This window comes from Triplophysa dalaica, chromosome 1, assembly GCF_015846415.1.
Source record: "Triplophysa dalaica isolate WHDGS20190420 chromosome 1, ASM1584641v1, whole genome shotgun sequence".
NCBI lineage: Eukaryota > Metazoa > Chordata > Actinopteri > Cypriniformes > Nemacheilidae > Triplophysa > Triplophysa dalaica.
Window position 1 is genome coordinate 20,916,757 of NC_079542.1, and position 24,398 is coordinate 20,941,154.

General features: G+C 38.3%; 2 protein-coding genes across 5 annotated transcripts; one reads left to right on the forward strand and one right to left on the reverse strand.

The window, feature by feature from the left end:
- The first annotated feature begins 8,516 nt into the window (after positions 1–8,516).
- znf710b (zinc finger protein 710b) lies at positions 8,517–17,949 on the forward strand. 2 transcript variants are annotated; one of them, XM_056749747.1, is made up of 5 exons: positions 8,517–8,811; positions 13,633–15,165; positions 16,262–16,453; positions 16,572–16,743; positions 16,855–17,949. In XM_056749747.1, exons 2-5 carry the CDS (start codon positions 13,675–13,677, stop codon positions 17,031–17,033), a joined length of 2,034 nt encoding a protein of 677 aa, XP_056605725.1. In that variant the 5' UTR covers positions 8,517–8,811; positions 13,633–13,674; the 3' UTR covers positions 17,034–17,949. The 2 variants fall into 2 exon arrangements, with proteins under 2 accessions (XP_056605725.1, XP_056605715.1); XM_056749737.1 differs by lacking the exon at positions 8,517–8,811 and adding an exon at positions 8,839–12,743.
- A 39-nt stretch (positions 17,950–17,988) lies between these two features.
- Positions 17,989–23,271, reverse strand: wdr76 (WD repeat domain 76). Of its 3 annotated transcripts, XR_008906922.1 has the most exons (16): positions 23,133–23,271; positions 22,397–22,550; positions 22,239–22,316; positions 22,065–22,157; positions 21,919–21,962; positions 21,706–21,817; positions 21,483–21,584; positions 20,751–20,791; positions 20,478–20,631; positions 20,164–20,319; positions 19,875–19,990; positions 19,695–19,793; positions 19,451–19,603; positions 19,321–19,370; positions 18,895–18,948; positions 18,488–18,563 (listed from the first exon to the last, which is right to left on the reverse strand). XR_008906922.1 is itself a non-coding variant. In XM_056749761.1 (15 exons), the coding sequence occupies exons 1-15, from the start codon at positions 23,141–23,143 to the stop codon at positions 18,305–18,307; spliced, it is 1,626 nt and encodes a 541-aa protein (XP_056605739.1). In that variant the 5' UTR covers positions 23,144–23,271; the 3' UTR covers positions 17,989–18,304. The 3 variants fall into 3 exon arrangements, 2 of the variants coding, with proteins under 2 accessions (XP_056605739.1, XP_056605748.1); XM_056749761.1 differs by lacking the exon at positions 19,321–19,370 and having other exon boundaries at positions 17,989–18,563; XM_056749770.1 differs by lacking the exons at positions 19,321–19,370; positions 23,133–23,271 and adding an exon at positions 22,847–22,970 and having other exon boundaries at positions 17,989–18,563.
- Between the last annotated feature and the right edge of the window lie 1,127 nt (positions 23,272–24,398).

Consider the following 24,398-nt stretch of genomic DNA (forward strand, 5'->3'; position numbering starts at 1 on the left):
TGAAAACAATTCACAGCACCATGGAAAAAAATGACAGGCGATTACAGGAAGATCAAGGGCCAGAACTGAGTTCATACATCCATGAAATCTCTTGTCCTACAGTAAATTAAATGAAGTAAAATGCGGAGCATTTTTTTCTTAAATCCAGAGTTAGTGTTTTTTTCAGTACTTTGTTGAACTGAGGCCTTAATAGTCTAGCAACTCTTTATCTTTGATAATGTTCTTATGAATCACTCACCGATCTGTTTTTATACACTATGATAGAGAATGAAAGTTGAAATGTTGTTTTGTTTGTGTATTCATTCATAAAGCTCAGGCCTCACCCTGTCTGTGCAGAAATAACAGAACCCATGCCGTGAAACAGTTGTCCAAATATAAATCAGTGTTTCATCTATAAAGAGAAAGAGGGGAGGATTGTTGAATACTTCGGTATCATTTATTTTCCTCAAGTCTTTAGAAGTAAACTCAATATCTGTCCCTGCCATCTCCTAAGCCTGTCGCCTAAGTAACCAACCCTTTGGTCCACTCTACAAAAGAACAACTGAGAAGAGAGTTGAGTTGTGTAAAGCTCTGTCTTATCCAGAGGTATTATCGAAAATGGCAATAATCTTTGTAGGTGAACATTGCAATTATATGTATCTGGTCTATTTACCTTTATTGAACCTGAAAATTCCTATAACATTGTAATATTTGTTTCTTTGTTTGAGATAAAATTGGAATGCTCAAGGGGTGAGTTATGACAATCCATCAGATGTGGTCAGATAAATAGACTCAACTATTATAAAGGCTTTCAACTAAGAGAGCATAAATGTAACAGCTAAGAGACCAAATGCATTCAACAGACACAGAGCACACCACCAAAATAGTTTGGATATGCAACTCCAGAGCTCCATTAAAGGTATCAAAGAAACCTAAAGTGAGAGAGAGAGAGAGGGAGAGAGAGAGAGAGAGAGAGAGAGAGGGAGTGCTCTATAAAGCTGAACAACTCTATTCTCTATTTCTCTCTCTCTCTCTACAATATTGCCAAAGCATTAAACACATAACAAAAGACAAGCAATTACGCTTGGTACAAACATAAGAGTAAATTTAAAATAATGTGCTGAGTAAGCCTTAAATATAGAATGAAATACACAATAAAATATATGTAAGTAATCAAAGGAAATATGGAAATAAAATATAAATATCAAATGTATGTTTCAGGCAGAAACATGAGAATGTAACAAAAGTAAACAGTGTATATGTGCATTGATTGTAACAGATTAAAGCAGTAGTTTGTTTCTGAGGGTGTGCAGTTGATAGATGAATGTAGCAGCAGCTGATGTGTGTCTCTTTTACCCCAGTAACATTTGCATTTGCTCTGTTTCTGAATGCCTATCAAACTCTGGCATGAGCTTTGACATTTTGTGAAAGTGTTTCTTTCTCACATCTTTAAATTGATTACAATGAAGGAGAAAGTGTGTCTCTGTTTAGACCTCACCAGTGTCACAGTGTGCACTGACTCGTTCTTACTTTGGAAGCCATGTTTGTCTGTGTCTGCCTTTCTCTATGGCCAAGCATGTGATCACTGAGTTTGTATTTGGTCAGGATCCGTCTCTGTTTTACATCTCCGAAAGTGTAGAGATAATCTGCCAGATTGTAGTTTCTGTTTAGGGTCCGATAATATTCTATTTCACTTTGGTTGTCACTTTCCTTTTCCCAATGATCTAAATATTACTTTTTTTTTCTTTGTTAATTTGATTCATTCTGATTTGATTTTGTTCCGTTGTGTCAGTCTGAAGTTCCAGAGCCAGCTGGCAGATGGGACAACCTTTAGGTCTCAGCTCTTGTGTTTTAAGTGCTTCATATTGATGTGTTTTAGGAGGACTTGAATTAAGGTGTGTCCAGAAATTGAGGGAATGTTTTTGGATGTGTATTAACAGGGGGTATCTGCCTAATTCAGCCCTGCTTGCATTGTTTGGTGTTTTTCTAGGAACTCTTAAAATGTTTCTACAGAATTCAGAATACAGGGAATCTATGGGGTGTTTGTCCTCTTTGGAGTAATCTGTCAGAGACTGTGAAAACCTCGCAGCCATATAGAGCTATAGGCATAATTACACTATTAAAGATTTTACACCAGACTGTAACTGGAAAATCTGTTTGGGTGAATTTGCTTTTGATGGCGTAAAAGGCTTGTCTAGATTTCTCTTTCAGTGCGTTAAACTGCCAGAACAAAACCCGCCTGGCGTGCTGAATTATAGGACGAGATAATTGTAGTGTAAAGTGTGTTCTATAGGGAATGTGTATCTGTTATCTGGAAAATCCTAATTTGAGTTTAGGCCCCAGTTTTGACAGTATTTCTCTTGCAGGTGTAGCTGTTGCATGTACACCTTCGGCGGTATTTGACAGCAGCATTCTATTACAATCTATTCTCTCTCTCTCTTTTTAAGTTTTTCATACTTATATGACCGGAGCCATTTTATATTAGTGAGTGTTTCCTCTGGGCAGCTAATCTGTCCCTCAGTGAATGGCGTGAAAAGGCTGATGAGTTTTGGCAAAAGAGAGGGATATCTTGAGAAAACACAGATGTTGCACTCCCATGCTTGGAGACTTGACTGGTGATAAATACTGACTTTAGTCACAGTGACCAACAGTCCATATATAAATAAACTCCAACCAACCAATTTAGAGGACCAGGCACAAGCAGTGTGGACAAAAGTCATGTGCATAGACTAGACTACATTGTAAATTATTTTCAGCCTTTTCTTTCTCAGAACATTGAACAAAATGTACAAAGAGTTGCTGGTTGATTGTAAATCAAAACGTATGAAATTTAAATAATGTATTTTGCAATCAAATAGGGTCTGTTTCACACATCAACACAAGGAAAACAGACTATGAAAACCTGACCATATGACAGCAAACTCTTAAAAAGATTCATAACACCTTAGAGTAGTGTATTATTAATAACTTGTTGTGGTTTTAGATTAAAAAAAATCCTTTCAATGTCGTTATTGCTAATATGCTTTGTTATATCTTATTTCCTGTTAAGGGGAGTATGAACAATCATAACATATTCTGGACAGTTCTATACAAGACATATAAGGATGTAACAAAAGGAATTTATTTAAAAGAAAAGCCATAGGGCACTAGAGATCATTACCTCATCTCTCAGAGCAATAAACCAGGAATCAGTAAGTGCAGCTGGAGAAAGAGATTCTCTGTGTGTAGCAGAGAACTGATGTAAAAAAGAAAAACTGGAAAGGATGTTTGATGTCATCTCCCTTTAGATTTTTTACATTGCAGTTACCCGATCAGTGGCAGGTCGCTTTTTAAACAAATCTAAATAGAAATATGTTAGCATAAGAGAACAACTTGAAGTAAAAGTAACAATGACCCTAATAAAAGACCAGCCAGGAGATGAAATATTACTTCAGACTCATCATTAGTTCCACTCAGTAGGCCCAGGCCTGATACTAATAAGGGTCTTGTTCTAAAACACTGGGCCAGCTCTGCATGATCGGAAATAGGCTAATACAGACCTGTCAAACTACAGTAGTGCAGAAAGCTGCTCCATTCACATTGAGGAGGAGGTAGTGTTGATGACTGTGAGAGATTGTATGTAATGTGTGTGCACGTTCTTTTTATGATTGACTCAGAGCTGAATTACAGCCAGTTTAACTTTTAAACTGATCTCTCCCACTGGATCTGCACACCCATTGTGGGTGTGGACACACACCCAGAGCAGGAGAAAGGCTGTTTTCACACATTCAGATGGGAACACAAAATATTAAGGCTTACTGCAAAACAACTCCTTGTATGAGTGTGCCCCCATGACCATAAATGAATACATACGTTTTAAAATATATGTGCATGTTTGTTGAGACGTTTGACCCCGAATAAGTGTTACTCTAAGGAAAGCTATATATGATTTTTTTAACAGCAGTAACTCAAATTTTTATAACATATACATTTTTTTAAGTGAGTCCATGCTGATTAAACCTTAAATATATTGTGAAAACTGTTATCTTCAGTTGTAATAAAATTGGATTTACAAGCAAAACACAATGTTTATTTTCAAAAGTTTTCTGTTTGTGGTTGAGAGAAACTCCAAATGTTTGACACACAGACCAAAACACTCACCTTAAACTCTGTAATAATCATGATGACACAACTTTACTACAAGCTCTTGATCAAATAATAGAATCACTTAATGTGTGTATATTATTATAATATATATATATGTTTTATAAACATCAGCATGCGATGATTGATAACAGCATCAGCGTCTCACAAATGCAGCACATGCAGGAGGGATCACTGCACGCCTCATTTTCACATCATCATCTGTCTATGCGTGTATTTCTCAGTCTGTCTCTGTCTCCTTGCTGAACCCTTACTGCTGCTCTGTCACACCTTAATATCTGTACTAGCTTGTTACTGTCCAGCCAACTGTGGAATATTATTTTGTACTTCTCCACTTAGTATAAATAAATACAGTTAAGGGACTTAACCATGTTGAAACAACAGAGCTACAAAAACAATTTAAATGTTGACAGTCATCTTTCAGTTTTGTATTGATTATATTACATCAGTGCTCATAAAACATATTTACATGTGATATTGTGAAATGGCCGATCAAGGAGCAACCAGCGCAAAGATAGAGACAACAGAACAGAACAGTCACCAGCACCTGGTACCACCTTACTAGATACTGAAGTGAAATGCCTTCTGTCAACAGCAACATCTAGACAAACATGCCTTTCTGTCAAACGTGGGCCCTATCAGTTAATCTTAAAAAGACTTAAATCATGATATTCCAAAAAAGGCCCGGTTGCCAAAACCAACATCAGAATTTCAAACTAAACAACATGCCCCTAGAACACACCCAGAACTACACATATCTTGGTATAACACTAGAAACTTAAACAAGTCTGTGAATGACTTGAGAGACAAGGCACAAAGAGCTTTTTACACCATTACAAAGATGATCAAAATTGACATCCCAACTATAATCCGTCTGAAAATAATCCAACAATTATAGAACCAATGGCGCTTTATGGATGTGAGGTTTGGGGCCCTCTCACCAACCAAGAGTTCACCAAGTTCACCAACACCCAATAGAGACTCTGCAAACAGAAATGTAAAAACATTCTACGGGTACAGCGGAAAACTCCAAACAATGCTTACAGAGTAGAATTAGGACTATATCCTCTAAAAATTAAAATACTAAAAAGAGCTATAAAAATCTACACTCACCTTAAGAACAGCGATACAGAGACACTCCATCACAATGCCTTAAGCCATCAAGAGCTGAACCCAGAGAGAGGCACCTTCATCCAACTGATCTCAGAACTAACTCTACAACCCAAAACATGCCCAAGCCAACACCAACCCCCCGCCAGACTAAACCAAATGATAAAAACATTAAAAGATAATAATCTCAAACACTGGACAGAAGCAACAGCTCAGCAAAGTAAATTGGAATGCTATCTGTCATTAAACAGAGAATATAAACTGGCAGAATACCTCACAACCATATCAGACCCTAAAATAAGCAAAGTCTTGAGGATGTACAGACTAGTGATCACAAGCTCAAGGTAGAAACGGGGAGACACAGATAGACATAGACACCAAGAGAAGAGAGACTGTGTCCACACTGCACTCAGAATCAAGTGGAAACAGAGCTGCACTTTTTCATCTCATGTCCAAACTATACACACATTAGAGAAACAAACTTCCCCCAGTTTTCAAACATACACGAAGACTTTAACCAGTTTCAACAAAAGGACAAGATTTCATACATACTGGGAGAGAACTGAAGCTTAAACCTGCAAGATATGTTAAGTCCTGCCACGATAAAAGACCAACCAACCAACACAGCACTACACTGACACTATGATATGATCCTGTCACCCTCACTGAGCTTGTTGGTTGTGGGGATTTTATATGTTGGGGCTGTGTGGGTCTGGTCTTGTTTTGTGGTCGATGTTGGACAACAGAGGAATAAAGTTACATTATGCCATTACTATTTTTCCCTGGTTGTTCCTCTGTTTTCTGGTAACGATCACAGAGTGGGACCAGGTTGGACCTGCAAGGTTTCGGTGAGTGGGACTTCCTGGGTCGTGGGCTCTCCATCTTCTTCGTGGATGTTTGCTCGGTGGCTTTTGGTCGGGGTCACTGAGTGCAGCTATGACACATAAGAGGGGATCTGGCCCTCAGGGCTGAGCCGCGTTTCTTCTGAGATTTTTTTATCCATTAATCAATCATTGGAGTTTGGGTTCCTTGCCACAGCAGGGCAGTGTTGGCTTGCTCACCGGGAGACTGCATTTATTTAATTATTTATTTATAAGATATAATTTATTAGAATGATCTTGCTTGTTCTATTAACACCATGCACTGTGCTGTGTTTACCTTTCTGTGATTTTCTTATTTCCTCCTGTAAATCTGCTTTGGAACAATGCACATTGTGAAAAGCGCTATATAAATAAACTTGAATTGAAAACTTATCTTGACTATTATTTTGACTAGTCAAAACTCTATTTGAGATATCTGTAATGACGTCATAGATATCTAAATTCAACGCGTCACACATACGCAAACCTATTTAAGCGGGCTGTCTGACAGTAGCCTCACGACTCGCGCCATCCTTTGACATCATACAGTGGTCGCGTGCACACAGTTCCCTATACTAAACAACTTGTCAAAGTATGTTTTGTTCTGTGCATCCTGGCCATGAGTGCACCATGAGAGAACAGTCAGCTTTTGTGGGTGGAGTTTGGAGGAGAGACGTTAACTGATATGGTTGTTAGTCAGCATTAGTCAGAATTGCTTACATTGGATGTTTTTTTTTATTTTTCTTTGTAGCCTAAAATAATCCAACAGTTTTTGTTTATTCATATTTTTAGTTTATAGGCCTAATGTGGAATGACACTTTTTAATTAACTGTTTTGTTGTAGGGGTACAGAGTAACTTACATTACATTCGTTTAGCAGTCAGTTTCAGGCCTAATTAATATAGGCTATTCATTTTCTTTATTTACTTTGTTTTGCTGACTTTGATATTAAGTGTATTGTTTTTTATTGTAAAGCCTGACAAATTATAAAAAGCACATTTTGACTATTCAGTTTGTGCAATAGTGAAAAAAATAGCTTAGTCAATTGAAGGAATAGATTCGGTGTTCGGTTTTATTCGGCCTAGTGTTTCACAAATTTTCAGATACGGCCAAGAATTTTCGTTTCGGTGCATCCCTAGATAGGTCTGCCTAGTGGCTAATAATATAACGTTATTACATTTATTCTAATATTTAATTGTATTAATATTTTATGATATAATAATTGTATTAAATAAACAATTTGATAAATGGGTCGTGTAACTTTGTTGCAGTTAAGTTTAGCCAAGTATTGGTTATTCTAATGGTCACCCAAAATAATACTGGCTAGACACTTTCATCTTGCTAGCCAAATAATTTACTTGTTATTTTTTTTGCTTTTTATCAGAAATATTCTGCAGGGATTCTATTCTTTACTGGTGTGTACCGAAAATAAGGTTTAGGCCACAAAAACGTGCATGCACTGTAACGTTTGTTTATGTTGTTGCTTTGAAACATCTATAGGTATAGACTTTCTTTAAGTAGGTCCTACAAACCGGTAGATTAATCTTCGACACAAAGTTGTTTAGTGGCATCACCAAACATTATTAAACAGTTCTACAGAAATGAGAAAAACAGGAATACAGATACAGAAATCGACTTATGGGAAGAATATTTAGGACTGAAAAACTCATAAATACAGAGGAAAATGGATAGAAACAGACAGGCTAAAAACTGAACATATGGCAAAAATGTGCTGCAATTTGAAACTGTACGGAAAACAATACAACTCTACAGAACAATTAATACAAATATGTAGTGAATGCCAAATTATCAAAAAGTCCTAAATGAAAACATTCTAAAAAAAAGCTTAAACTAAGTACAGACGTCAGTTCAATGAACTACTAATGGAATAACTTACAAACTGTTCTCACAAGGTCCCATTATTTCAATTTGAATTCATTATTTATCCAAAAGTAGAATTGCCAAGCACCATATAATTATTAACTAATTTATCTGAACTATCTCACCTTTTTCTTTTTGCATTGTGTAAAAACATTTAAAAAGCATGAATGCATTGGATATGCGTTACAGTTATGCTTTATGAATATGTTTTTCTCTTTAGCTTCTCGCATTTTTACTTATGTTACTGTCTTGTATGTTAGTAGCCTACTTTAACCAAAACAGAATTCATTTTAGAATCAACTGACCTAAAGATTTTAATTTAATACAGGCACATGGCGACCTCTCGCGTTGGTGCCAAAAACTAAAGACACATACACAATGCAAAACAATAGCGTCCTCTAACGTACATTTTTGCATTAATGCTCTTATTGATTTAAACTACAACATACAAAGCGGCGTGTCTGCAATCGATTACGAATACACGTTCTTCTTTATTGCAAAATATATAAACAATGTGCTGAAAATGCATGACACTTCTTACGATCAACATTTCTACACCGTTTTTTTTCCACGAACAGCATTGCTTGTCTTGCAAATATTTGCACTAAATGCAAAGTGCATGTGCACATGTAATTTGTCTCGACATTCTTCATCTTTTATTTCTGACAGCGAGGAGGAGCCCGGGCTGTTTATTCGTTTACGTCACTCTTTCTCTCATTCCCTTCTTCCTTCCTTCCTGCCGAACACAGAGAGCCAGACCCAGCAACAATTCAAACTAGAAAGCGACATTCAAATCTTCCAAAGTGTTTTCTACGTATACACCCGATTTTTGGAGCGTGGTAAGTTCGACATCGGTCTGTTCATTATTGCCATAGAAACGGAGAACGAAACTAATCGAATAACCCCCGAAAATGCCGGGTGTCCCACTGTCTATCCCAGCGAAACTCACCGATGTCTTTGTAACTGGCCTCAAAATAATTTGCACTCTGAACTGGATGCTGATATTTACATTTCCGCTTTTCATCAGACAACAACATTACGGTTTGCGTACGTAATTCCGAAGGAGAGACTCGGTATCTGGGTCATTTTGCAGAGCCAAAATGTCGCCTTTTCGCTATACCTCCACATTCTCTCATGGCACGAACAGATGGCGTCGGGAGGGGAATGGAGGGAGTGAAAAAAGAGCCGCATAAACGAATAGAGCAGGCCACGCTCGACCTCCTCTCCTCCCTCCGGCTAGCCTAGCACAAACCAAAACTTAGGGCAGTCAGGCCCATCCCATGCAGCCTGTATCAAAGTTTCACACTCTGAAGTTGTGTGTTTCTTGTCGGAACTCTTTGCATTTGTACTGAGGGCAGTTGTTGCAGAATGTGACTTTAGTTCATTATGTGGCTAGATGGCTAGTGAGTTTGTGCGGGATTTGCTTGTATTACAACTGGTCGCCGTAGGTTTATTATTTAGACGGAGTACATAAATAAAGCATGTACGCATTAATAACTCACTGTGATTGTTGGTCAACAGCTTTTAAAACGGGTTAGGTGCAACATTCCCACACATCATCGTGAAAGCATCAGTGTCTGATACTCTTACTATACGACGCTGTTCAAACACGTTGTTGTTTACATGAAACGGCATCTGTGTCTTTAAGAGGGTAGTGTTTCTGTACGGATGTGTTTAGAAAGGGGTTTGTCATGGAAGGGCAGGGTCGTGCAGACACAATAAGGACAAATGATGGAAGGACGTGTGCTTGTGAGCTTTTGTTGTCTCAAGGTTACTCGTGGTGTGAATCGCTGTCAGATTAAAATTTGGGCCTTTGCAAATTTCCTTGAACATGATACATTACCGGGTTGATTGAAGTCCCAGTTAAGATCACGACTGTAGTGCTGTTTAAATGTTATTTTCAGTTGAGGCTGAGGTCACCTCTGTGCGATGTACTTTACATTGCCTTGTGCTTGCAATATTGAAATTCTTACCATTGTGACACCTGGCATTATTAGTAAGGCTGAATATTCATCCTTGCCTGACGGTAAATGGTGTCTGTTATGGTCTATGAGTTATTACCTATTGATCAAAAAAGGTTTCAACACAGTCTTTGTTCGATCTACTCTTGACTGCTTGAAAGCAATTCGTTTTTTCTGTATGTGGTTTTATTTTATTACAGCAGTCAAACTTTCAATAGGTTCTATACATTTAGATTACCTCAAGGCACTTTGACCCTCAGATAATCTATGAAATCTTGTGTTCCTATTAATTTCCTGTATTTCTTTTGCTCTTTCTCTCATTATAATGTACAGTATGTTCATACTGCGTCCCTTAAACCAAAACGGTTCTCAAGTGAGTTTTTAAGTTCTCTATCATGATTTTTTTATTTTCATTTGATTTGATTCTTTTTATATTTGCATTACTCTCTACTGTAGTCTTCCTGTTCTGTACTGCTAAGACATTTTTTATTTGGCATTATCATTGACATTGTTTCTGTTTAGTTGTGAAGTTGTTATTTACAAGTAGGAGGCTTGCAGGAGGTTAAAGATCATGGAGTGACTTATTTCATGGTACATATTCTAGATTTTAAGTAACGTTGGTTTTCATGCGAATTGGAAACTTGTTGTCTTTGTTTATATTATCTTGAGCTTTGTGTTATTTTAGTTTTATTCAAATTAAAATACATTTTCAAGTCTTCAGGAAGTGCCAGCGTAAAAATGAGAGAGCCGTGTTTTTAATATGACAGTATTTTTTACATATTTTATATCATAGTGAGTATCCTCTGGGATAAACTGGACACAAAGTCATTTGCAAGAAAAAACCTTCAGAATTTTAACATTACCTGGAAATAGGGTCAAAAGGACATTTATTATGAGCTTGCATCTGTCTTTTTAAAATGTTTTTGCCATAAAGTTATGACCTTATATGACCGGGATAGTTAAATTTTTATTCTTATAGCATCACCTACTGGCACTGCTGTACCAGATATACATCTTGTAAACTAATGATCCTTGCTGTACTCTTCTTATGTTTACATACAATAAACATATTTTTTTAACCTTATTAGTATTTTACCTCTAAATAACCCAGACATGTAGACCTTTCTTAGGGAAGATATTGACTTTGACTTAAACAAAAGATCATTCCACTGAAAAGCCCCTTCACTTGCTGCTTTCTTTCTGTCTCTTGTTCAATCTCTTAACTACCCTGTCTGCTGGTAGTTTGAATTCTGTGTAGTGCCCCACCACACACTTAACTTATATGTTTCTATTAGTATTACGTTGTTTCTCTCTTTTTTTCTTACTACATTTAATGTTTTCTCTTTCTGTATCTTTTTCTCTCTCTCTTTTTCTTTCTGTCTGTTTGTCTCTGGCTCTCTCTCCCCTCCCTCCCCTGTTCTTTTAATCTCCTCCCCTCTCTCCCTCTATTGCTCTCTCTCTATTTGCTCTCACTCTACTCCCTCACTTACCATTTGCTCTCTCACAATACCTCCCTCCCTCTTCTGTCTCCTCACTGGTGAATGCTTCTCTTCTCCTCCCTCATCCCTCCATTTTCTCGTCTTTCACAATCCTTCTCTCAGCCATTTTCTATAAAGATATATCTGTGTAAGATAAGTATAAACAACCTATACATGCTCAATAGTAGATTATTATTGTATTTTCCACATTTAAAATATATGTCCATATTATTTGTGATTTAAACTTAATTGGATATATACATTATAAAAAAAGGGGTTATAAGGGTTTATTTATCACAATAAACATCTATATGTTCTGGTATTAAATGAATGAGTCCGCTCATACTTTTTTTGATAGTATGTTCAATAATTTATGAATTGCTTGATGTTTAGTTTGTTTCTGATTGAGAGTTGTTCCCTGCTTAATGGCTCAATATGACACAGTTTAAAGAAATAATTGTATGCAAGACCAGAAATGCACATTAGATTGTTTCTGCTCAGTGTCAACAACAAGAGAAATGCTAAACACTGATGTTTCTCAACTCACAGGCCAAAAGGTCCTTGTGTGATGCATGCTTCTCTCTTGTAAAGCTGTTACTCTGTTTCTTCCCCTAAGCTTTGCTTAAAAACCTGTCTGAACATTTGCACAGCATGCATCTCTTTTGCCTCCACAGCTTTGAAAATATTTTGCATATATATTTACATTTTGTGTTTAACGTGTTCCGTGTTGTTGACCTATAGAATGTGATTTCGTATATACCCCTCTCCTTTCTTTGTCACATATGCTTTTCGTGTGCTTGCTGTGATGTATACTTATGTCTATATCTTTTTGGCTGAGATCACATCTTGTCAACATCATGATTTTCAAGTGTATGTGAGAGCATGCCTATATGAAACAGAGTTAAATAGAGGAAGGTACAGAGTGGACGAGTAAAAGAGAGAGAAAATGAAAGGGGGAGGGAGAGAATGAGTGGGGGAAAAGAGCACTGTGTATGTGTGCGCTTGCTTGCACCAGAGAGAGAGAGAGAGAGAGAGAGAGAGAGAGAGATAGAGGGAGAGAGAGAGAGAGTGGGGGAGGGGAAAGCAGAGAGAGAGAGAGAGAGAGAGAGAGAGAGAGAGAGAGAGAGAGAGAGAAAGTGATAGAGGAAAAGAGAGAGCTTACACACAGAGAGAACAGAGAGAGAGAGAGTGCTAGAAACACAGAAAAGAGAGTGTCTGTGTGTTTGTCCAAAAGACGACAAAGTATAGGAGCGGGGGAAGAATTCGAACCTGTGACTCTGGCTTAGGATGAGGTCTCTAAAACACCTAAAACCACAGAGCAAGAAAAATGTGGTGAGTTTGCTGCTAGAATGCCCTCTCAGGGCACAGTCTGTCCGTGTGTGGACACTAAACTACTGGATGTCCTAAATGGGTGCCATTTAAATGGCTTGATTCTTTAATTTGTAGTCATTGCAATGTTGTTTTATAGTGTGCTTTTTCATCAGTTCCAAAGCTCATTGTTGTGATTTGAACTCAGTGTCTGCTTTGTCTCTCTCTCTGCTACGCTTTTCCAATCCTTTCATTTAGTCAGTCTCTCTGTTTATTTTTTCCATTCTCTCTCTTTCTGTCTCGCTTTTGCTTTCCTTCACTCATTCAGCCGCTCTCCGCCCCTCCTTCTCCTCTCCTTTTCTTTTTTTTTGCTGTTAACACCCTCATTCTCTCTCTCTCTCGCTCTCTGAATAGTGTCTCTATGTATTGGTATAGATCTTGCACATAGACTGTTTTATTAGAAATACAATTACAATCACTACTATTATTAGTATTTATGATGTGGTTAGTGCAACATTGAGATAGAGTTTACATGGTTTTAAGATTTGGAACATAAAGGGTCACCTGTCACAAGACAATATGGCAAATAAGGTTCAAATAAGAAGTTTTGGAAGTGAGAAAGAGAGAGGTAATTTACTGACTTTATGACATTGACATTTAATGGCATGATTCACACTGCCTGAAGTGAGAGACTGCAGACTTGATCCCCTGGACCATCCACACAGCGAACTTTGTCGTTTCTGGGCCACTAGTGGCACTGTTTGAGACGTAACATAAATAGCTGAACAAATTTTGTGGGTGATTGAATTTTTTTCCTAGTTGTATTCAGTACGACTAGAAGTGCAGAATTGTAGTTTAAAGTTTTCTTCATACTCAATTGGCTCCAATTTGTTTTCATTTGTGTGCTTTACAGGAGGAGAAGACACAGCGGCTGGTCAGATGTTATTCTGAGGCCATGCACCAGCAGATGGATGTAGGGACACAGACAGACCCAGTTGTGGTCCTGTCACTGGCCCAAGCTGCTGTGTTGGGACTGATCTCCCAGAACGAGGTCTTTGGTGCCACCATCGCCCCTAACGGCTTCTACACAGGAGATCCCAAGGAGTCCCCTGCTCCACCAGGTGAGAGAATGGACTACGAGTACGCCGACCAGCTTATAGGTGCCAATGGAGACTACCTTGGGGAGAATTTGGGTGAGGATGGACACATGCCCTCCAGCTGTGCCGAGAGAAGGTGGCAGGGGCCGCCAGAAAACAGCAAACCTGTGGTAGGGCATCAAGAGGCAGGATTGCTTGTTAAAGGGGAGTCTGTGACACCAGGTTTACCCTCCTGCAATCATATGATGAACAACAATGTGTCTAGAGAGGGCATGCAGATGGTGGACCCCTCTAGCTATAGGGTGCATCCCAAACAGCATCCTAGCAATTGCTGCTCCACCTGCATCCGAGACATCAAGAGTACACACCCTCCACCAGCTCAACATTTACTACCTCACCCTCATGCCCACACCCACACGCCTCAAGAGGTGCCTTCACGCAACAGGACACACACTCTTAATAAAACAACAGATGAGATAACAGAGGATGGGCAGAGTGGAAGAAATGGCATGAAAACGGGAAGTGGTGGGGAAGAGATGAGCAGCTACTTTCAGGGCAGTGAAGTTGGGTACGAGGGTGGGGAGATGGAAGGGGTCGGGGAATTTGAGGAGAACAACGAGGGGATGTTTTGGGGGGAACCAGTGGAGGGCGAGGCGCCCCGTGGGCGTCGAATAGACCGCCTGGACATCAACATCCAGATCAACGAGTCGTACTGCGTGGACGTCGGTGAGGGCCTGAAACGGTGGAAGTGCCGCATGTGTGAGAAGTCGTACACGTCCAAGTACAACCTGGTTACACATATCCTGGGTCACAACGGCATCAAGCCACATGCGTGCCCACACTGCGGCAAACTCTTTAAACAGCCAAGTCACCTACAGACGCACCTGCTGACGCACCAAGGTACGCGGCCTCATAAATGCACAGTGTGCAAAAAGGGCTTCACCCAAACCAGTCACTTGAAGCGGCACATGCTGCAGCACACTGATGTCAAGCCCTACAGTTGCCGATTTTGTCGTCGCGGTTTTGCCTACCCCAGCGAACTCCGTGCACACGAGGTCAAGCACGAACGAGGACGGTGCCATGTCTGCTCGCAGTGTGGCATGGAATTTCCCACATATGCCCACCTTAAGCGGCATCAGGTGAGCCACCAGGGACCCTCCACCTTCCAATGCAGCCAATGCAACAAGTCTTTCCCATACCGCAGCCAGCTGCAGAACCACCAGCTGAAGCATCAAACGCAGCGCTCGTTCTCCTGTAGTCAGTGTGGTCTGCAGTTTCTTCAGTTGCATCAGCTACGCCAACACTCTTTAACACACAAGTCGACCAAACCTCAGGCCCGGGCTACAAAGGTACTGACAGATGTTCCATTATTGTTTTTTACTTCTTATTTTAATAGTGTGGTCTGTAACAATATGTTAGTAAACATTTGTTTAGTTTTTGTGTAGTCAATGCTAAAACTATAGCTTGACACAGTTTTGATAATGCACCTTTGCGCTAATTGTTGTATTTTTTCCTTTATTACTATGCTAACCTCTTTTGCAACCTCTTTCTCCTCCATTTTCCTCCATTACATCCAACACCTCCCTCACTCTCACTTTATGACTGGTGAAGGCCATTGCTCTCCTGTTCATCCCTCCATTTTCTCTTCCATCTTAATTTCAATCCAAGCTATTTTCCTCTCGACAATATCTATTGTTGCAAAAGATTTCTTTACCTTGCATCAATGTTCTTTAACACAAAACAGTATAGTGTTAATAAAAATGTGTGACCCTGCCTGTGAAAACCAAGCTAAAGTCTTATCATGCTACGTCAATGTTATCAAGGTTATATTTTCACAGTATGTTCTTTACATTCTGTCGTAGAATTTTATGTAGAAAACAGTAAATCACATAAAAATGACGTGAGCAAGGTTTTCACAAACAGGGTCACATATATTAATATTTAATATTAATATTTTAATATTATTAACCCTACCCATTCTCCTCGATATGCAGATAAATAACACGCTATTGCAATACCTTGTAATATGTATCCCAAAGTTAAATTGTGCATGCATACTGTATGATACGCCAAAGTTTGCGTGCACCTCGGGAAAGCGCAGCCATTTTGAAACGTACATGAAGAGGAAAAACTAAAATAATTAAAATCATAAAGTTACATTTAGGGTTTGTATTAGGGTATAGGTTATAATATGCACAGATGCTAACATTAAGTTTCGGGATATGGGTAAAGGTTAATAGGATAACTTAAATTAGCGATAATTGAACTTGGGTGTACGTATTACACTACATTGCAACAGCGTGTGACATTTAAATGAAATTTATGAGAATGGGTTCATATAATGTCATTAGTTTTATACTGTGTTGTTTTAGAACTGCAGCACTTTTCACATTGTTTGACTGATTTGTTTGACCGAGTTGCTGTATTTCCTTTTTGTTTCACCAGGGACCAAAGGGGTTTAAGTGTGACGTATGTTCACGAGAATTCACGCTGTCTGCAAACCTGAAGAGGCACATGTTAATTCATGCCAGCATTCGGCCGTTCCAGTGTCACGTTTGCTTCAAATCTTTTGTCCAGAAACAGACCCTTAAAACGCACATGATCGTGCACCTGCCTGTGAAACCCTTTAAGTGCAAGGTAAAACAACAGACATGCTACAGATTTTTCTTTTTAAATTGTCTGGATTGGGTTTGGATGGCCAGAGTTTGACAGAGACAGGACTAAACCAATCTTTTTGACACATTGTGTTTCACAGGTGTGTGGAAAGTCATTTAACCGAATGTACAACCTCCTGGGCCACATGCACCTCCATGCTGGCAGTAAACCCTTCAAGTGTTCATACTGCTCCAGTAAATTTAACCTGAAGGGAAATCTTAGCAGACACATGAAAGTTAAACATGGAATGGACGTCTCTCCAGATGGACAAGGTAAGATGACCCAATTAAATTGGTTGGTGGGATCCAAATTATCATCAGTGTATTGACGTCAGTAGTTCGTTTTCTTGAAGTGCATTAAATATTTGTACTGTTTTTATACAGAGGGGCCACCAGACATGGAACCCCATGAGGACTACGAGGAAGAGAACTTCAATTTTGAGACGCCAGAGAATTTGGAAAATAATGATGCCCCAAACCTTACTAAGCTCTCTGAAGTGGCCATCCAAGAGCTTGACTATTATAACTTTGGGAAGGACGTTGGAAGCTACAGTACAACTTAAACACAATTTGAGTTGAATAAATGTTAAGATACACGTGGCCTATGCTGGCACATGTCAAATATGAGTTGATTGAGATGTTCCTCCATGAGAACCACTGCTCACGTTTGTGATGTTATTGATGAGTAGGTAGTTGGAGGCCATCTTGTCCTCCTGGAGTTGATCTCGTGGCATAGCTACTCTGGTTCTGAAGCAGATCGATAGTTTCCAAAAAGCCTTTCGACTCCTTTCGTTTCTAACAAATGTCAACTCTGTATCTTTAATATGTTGTGGAACACACGGTTACATTAACAAACATTAGCGTAATACTGAAACGCAGATAGGTATACATGCAGTCTTGTGCAAAGTAATCCACACAGTCCTCCAATTAATATTTTGGTTGGGAAAATTGGAATGGCAGCTGCATGCAGACTTGTGGCTTTCATCAGTGTGGTACATTATAGTTTGTTAACATTCTCAAACTTTCATTTGAATTGCCTTTATTTCCAATGACCCATAGAAACACCATGAGGGGAAAAAAGCACACATGCAATGGTTGGATTTCTGCATGTGTTGTATGAAGATGGGCCTGTATTTAAAATTAAGCGCATGGGAGTGCACTTGGACCCGGTCTTCCAAAGCTACCACTCTGTCTGGTACAGGACCACACGCCCATTCCTGAGCACTGCTTTTGCCAGAACCGAATTTTATCAGATTTTTGGTTTAACAACCACTGAGTGGAGAAATTTTATTTCATAGAATTGATTTGCTATTTATTTTGGACTATGAAAAATCATGATGAGCTTCTGTCATCACAGACTGATCTGTTTTTTATCTCCTTGGAGATTACATGCCTGCGTTACATCCATAGTAAACTGTTTCTCAAGGCAACTTTGCTGTCCCTGTAGATTCATAAATAAACAGTTTTTTGAAGTTTAAATGTTCGGAAATTTTTTATTTAGATGGATGTGCACATCTGACTTAAAGACTGGATTATAAACTGAAAGTATATATACTGAAGCAGTATTCTAATGTACATGCTATAAATGCAAGAAACAGTTTTAAATCAAATGAAGTGATTAACATTAACAACAGTAACAAAAAAACAGTTAAGCTTTAGTATCATGTATAACCAAGATATTTCATTTGGATGATGTTTAACTAGAATAAAAACAAGAATATTTTATTTCATACAACATTAGAAGTGCAGTTGTTCAAGAAAACACTGGAACAGATTGTCAACACGGCACAACAATCAAATGAGCAATAAACATTTCCTATTTGATAAAACAGTTTCAGTATCGGTCGGAAAAGACACGCAGCCTCCCAGTTGAATTGGCTCCGAGCAGAGCGTTCCTGCTTGGGTGAAATGCTGTGATGGAGCACACTGTGGTCAGGTGCTCACCCTGAAAATTGTGAAGTTGACGTCCACTCTCGTGATATACCTGAATTTTGCGACACCTATCCAAGTTGCCGATCACAAAACAGTCTTCCTGCTTAGGGTCCCACATCGCACTTAGCTTGGTCAACCACCGCCCCGTATGCATGTTATGCCTGTAATAAAGAAACAAAATAGACATTACTGAAAATAATGCTGAATAATGAGAATAAAATTATACAGTTAATAGTGTGTTTGTTTCTTGTTGATCTGGGAAAAGCAAACAGTATTTGGCTGGTCATCTTATCTCACTTGAGGCAGCGCAGGTCTATTTAATATGTTAAGTTTTATTTGGATTTGGACTTTTATGACAGGTCTTCATTTCAGATACAGGTAAACTACATATAAATAAGTTGTCGCATTCATTCCAGGACCTCATTTTATGTTTTCAGGAAATGGATAGAAACACTGTGCTTTTCAAATGATTAAATACTGTATCAAACTTACGTTATTGATTGCAATAGAGGAGCACTGCAAACCATTTTGGAAGTGTTAAACACCCTAAAACAAAATAGCAGAACAGGTATTAAAACACTAATGACTTAAAAAACATCTTTAAAAACTTTTTACCATGGTGACTTGCTTAGATAGTCATTATGTTGTTCACTACAACATGTAATAGGTTGAAGTTAGTAGTAGTTAGGGTTATACGAAGGTACATTTTGAAAAAGTGCACTGTATGTAAAAAGCTAAAAATAGGTTTGGGAGATTATTGTTTTGTAAGAATTGTATAAAGTAAATTTTCACATCTGAATTTTTAATTACACAGACTGAAGCGAGATATGTGAAGTTAAACTGGGGATATTTAAGCTTTATATCCAGCACTTGACCATGGCATTCTGTACATCTAATTCCTATTCCAGTTATACTGACCATGCATATGACTGGCTTTTAAGTCATGATGCCCTCTACTGGTGTATTAGCTAGAAAGAATAAAAGGGCATCCAAGATTTATGTCTATTTGGCACCAATTTACAAATTTTTAGTAGTGATTTCTAAGCACCTGATTTTATTGTCCATGCTGGTAGTAACAACTCTGTTGCCAGAGACTGGGGAGAAATAGGCACTGGAGATACTGTGAGAGTAACTGCAGAGTTCACAGACTACCTGACTGTTCCTTCTTTTCAGACTGCGCAAGTCATATATATGCACTGATCTAAAAAAGGTAGATCAAAGTATTAGATCATCAGCTATAATCACAGAGCAATTAACTAGTGGAAGTCTCAAACGTCACAGATGTTTATTACCGGTTCTCAGCCACTACAAAGTATTGTTGTTGCACAGGATGGACATGAATGCAGCGCAGAGTCTGTGTATCCATGCTGTGCAGAGACTCATATGATGTTCTGCAAATACAAATCTCACAATGCTTCTGTAAAGCCATAGAAATACATGTTTACGGTTTGTTTTATAAGCCTGCTTCTCACCCTGGCGTTCGACGGTCAACAACAGCAACATCTCCACTCCAGTCACCAATTAGTAGAGTGGAGTGGTCACTTGACACAAAATCAAAACTTTTCAACCCAAAGGCTGAGCGATATAGCTGAGAACAAAACATAAGCGTTAATTGTAAGGTTTCGAAGGCCGGTAAATGGCATCAAAAATGTTTTAAGGTTACACAGAAAAACCTCCCTAGTGGTGCACAGTTTCGTTTTTACAATATTACTGTACATCACTTTGCTTGACATCATTAGTTGAACTGTTTGAAATTTTTACCTCATCAAATACAGCCTTCTCCAGGTCCATGCTGCGTGCGGAGCCATCATAGCTTACTGTGATGAGGTTGGAAGGCTGAGATGAGAAGGCCATGCAGGAAATTGCTTTAGAATGAGGCTCAAAGAGAAGTATGCCACCATCACCCCACTTAGCGCCCTGATAAGAAACACAGTAGCCATGATATGTTATTATGGGGTTAACTGAAAGAATTTAGAGAACAGTTCTTATTTTGCTCACACGCCCACTTTTCTATCAGGTTCTCTCACTTTACAGTTAATATTAACCACAAACTCTACCTGTATGTGTTGACTCACCATCTTCAACAGTCCTAGTTGGCCCCAGATGCTCCCTGCTGCCATGAGCAAGCTGGAGGAGGCAGGGTGAAAAGCTGCTGAAATGATTCGATCTCTAACAACTTTCAGCACACCGCTGTCATCTATAGACATCTCCTGGAGCCTCTTTTGGTATCTATAAACAGATGATGTACAAATTAATGACAAGATCATACCTAATATGAAACAACTGACATTAAACATGTATTGCATAGGCAACAGACACTATGAAACAAAAACAGACATATTACTCACGATTTTAAATCTGATGTTTCTGTCTTTTGTTTTATTGGGCACTATAGAGGATAAGATCATACATATTAGTATTCGAGTTGGTGTTAAGATAATAGAAACAGAGAAGTATACATAGAGACCCTAAACTGTCTCACAGCTTATATTATGCTTTTATTTAACTTTGTAACATAATTACCGTTCTTTTCCAGTCTTTACAGAACAAATGAATAGAAATTACATCTAATTCTTAAAAACTGATATCTGATTGGATACATTGAAATCGTGTGTCCAGCAGCATCACATTCTAAGGAATACAGAAACATTCTTGTTTATATAGGCAATGTACACACTACCAAGTTTCAGGAGTGAATCCCCTATATGATTCTTCCATGTGTGTACGGAAGAGGAGTCACTCCCGCATAAGTGAAGGCTGACAGTGTAAACAGTGTCGCTCAAGTGTCTTGTGCTTGTTAGCAAAGGTGATGAAGGACCACAACTGTTATGTTTTGAAGTAGCTGCTGTTAACAAAGCAAACATTTGACAGCAGACATGCTAATGTCTTCAAAAAGTTGCGGAGTTTAATTATGTTTATGACTGTTTTTAATAAGCAAACTGCACTCTCTCAATATAATGTTTGGGTTGCACCTAGACCACCGGGCAAGGGGCAACTGTCAGGATTAAGCACTACAAGATGAAGTGACATTTAAATTTAGCTCCATTGTGTACATGCCATAAAGAGATGTAAATACTGACCTCATTCCAGATTTTTAACAAATCTTCAGGAAGCCTGACATGTTCATCCAGGTTGAGTGGATCTAATGGTATTGGTCCAGGAGGTTTTTCAATATGTTCTTCCTGCAGAAGAACTCGTTAGTTAGATTTATAAATGTATATAAATGTACAGTATATAGATGGACGGGTTCATTACTACTCCTTTTGTTATGACTGTTAATTCACAGGCATGTTAATGACTCACAGGTTCTTTCTTGACATCTGCCATTACTTTCAGAGTAAGAGGTGTCAAACCATCCTTATTCTGTAATCGTAGTGACTTGCGAACATGAAGCAACTCAGTTACCTTCTTTTCCCTAAAGCGAAGATTTAAATTGAATAATTATTTGAATTTTTTTGCATTTTGAACATTAAATGGCTAAATCTATAAAATTTCCACACAACAAAATGAGGTTACTTTTTCTGGCTTTGCGTTGGTCTCAGAGTCAGAGCAGGAGAGATCTGCAAAAACAATGTGTTTATTAATTCTAGACAAAGTCCAAAACAAATATTCTGTTTCAAAAATATCCAGAATGCAAAAAATGGTGTGTTATCGAGTTTTACCTGACACAGATTAAGAGAATTGAGGAAAGCTTGGTTTTGTCTGATGGTCTCTTGACGTTTCAGTTCATACTCAGACAAACCCTCACGATAACCCTGTCAAGTAGATTTTTCCAGTCAGTCAGGAAGAGGTCTTAAAAGCTGTCAGTTTGGTGACTTCGAAGTGTTTGTACTTACTTCATCAGTTTTATTAAAATGTGCTTCATTTGGGACTTTCGTCTTTTGAACCTTTTTGTCTTTCTCCGATACACTTCTCTAAAGATGAAAAGTTGAAGATTTATGCATTTTTATAAACACAGTTGAAATCAATAAATGCCGACAAAGGAAACTCTTACCTTTCTTTTGACAAATGTTCTGGTTACCTCAGAACTATATGCAGGACCTTTAGGGGATACGATCTCTTTCTTTTCGTAGTTTTGTCTCTCTCTTATTCGCCGGGAGGAGCGACGCACAAGTCCGTCCATATCAGGATTCTGAGGCGGTATCCTCCTAAAAATATAAAAATCTGATTTTTAAAATGGTAATCCTCTATGCAGTAGATGTCTAGCAGCACTGTCTCCGACAGGTGACGCTGTTTACACTGCTGTTTCACACTGATAACGTAAAAGATTTTAATTTATATGTAAATTTAGGACCACATTTTTTTTTATTTCAACTTTAAAGTTCTCGGTCTCGTTCATTCTAGACTTTAGTATTCAAAATGGGAGTTAAATCAGTTTGGTTCAACATTTGTATATATCTATCTGTCGGTCTGTCTGTCTGTCTGTCTATCTATCTATCTTTACCGGTATAAAGCTACATTCCCGTCTCATTTACGTTAAACTGAGGGTATAAAGCAGTGCATGTACATTTAGACAAAAACGTCAACTCAAATGCTGAATGGATGACGTTATAAATAAATGTCGATAGGGAATAAATGAACAGAAATAACAGATATATTCATTTAAAAATACTTTTTGTAGCGCATATTATGTCATCAGCGCATATTATGTCATCAGCGCATATTATGTCATCAGCGCATACTGCACGTCTAAATGTGAAAACACTAAAGTAAAACGTGCAAAATCTCACCAGTAAAACATGCATCGATTTTAAACTTTCAGCACTTTTATCTATATCCATGTCGTGTAGATTGGTGACTTCTCTGTAAACTTTTGTTATCTAATACAAATTTTACGACAACTCCCGCGTTTCCGTTTTTATTTTGTCACAGTCACAGCCCCTTCTGTTACAAAACCAAGACAACACTGTTGATTGGATAATCATTTAAGGAAACATGAATATTCATTACTTGGGAGGTTTTTGTAATGACGTTCCATATCCGGACCATTTTGCGGGATTAAAATTACATTTATTGAATTTAGTTGAACAGTATCTTGCAAAATTCTTCTTGGTTTACATTTTAATGCAAATTAAATTTGATGCGAAAATGTTTCGTAAATTTAATCTTATTTTAATAGAAATGGGGGGGTCGACATAGTATCCGACTTCCTGCGGGGTTGGGCAGATTGATCAACGTATGACGTCAAAGTACCGCGAGATAAAGAGATTGCCCTCATGCTTTCGAAACGATCTCGCGCCATTTTGAGGTCACACGCAGATCAGTCTTCGTAGCTCCGCACGTGGTTAAATATACCTCGCCGGCTGATTCCACACTTTACTGTAACTGGATTAATTTAGCTTCTAGCTGCTAGCACAGTTTGTTCTGCACACACATACCAGACTCACGGACAGTTCAATTGTTTAGTTATATTTTTTTGTTTTGTAAACATTATTTACATGAACGTTTAAACTAGACCATTGTCAAGGAGGGGGCTCCCTCTAGTGCCTGTTCTCTAGAACAGCCCTACACCACAAGTTAAAAAAGCCCTAGGTTCTGTATTTAATATTAGTACAGAGTTTTTATCTGCGGCGATCAAACCTTCTTGTCTATTACAATTGCATTCAAAGGGATAGAAAAAATGCTGAAACACATTGTTTGTAAATTATGTTATTTACTATGTTCAGCCTTTTGCTGACAAAATGTGTGTTTTATTGTCTCACAGATACTACTAATTTATGTTGAAAACACGATCATAAATGTCCTCATTAAACCTCTTTTTGTCTGTGTGCTGGCATTTGAGAAATACTACATTTCAAATAGTTGTCTGAAGTCCTGTTATTTTGCTGAAATGGGTTTGTTTGAACTTTAAATTACTGCATCAATTAGAGTTATTCAAAGAAAGCACCAAGACATCTCTGTGCAGCTTTTTATTTATTTTGTGTGAGCAGTTTATCCTGCAGTAAATTATTATTTAAAAGGGTAGTTTGACTGTAAGGATAAAAGAGTGAGGTACA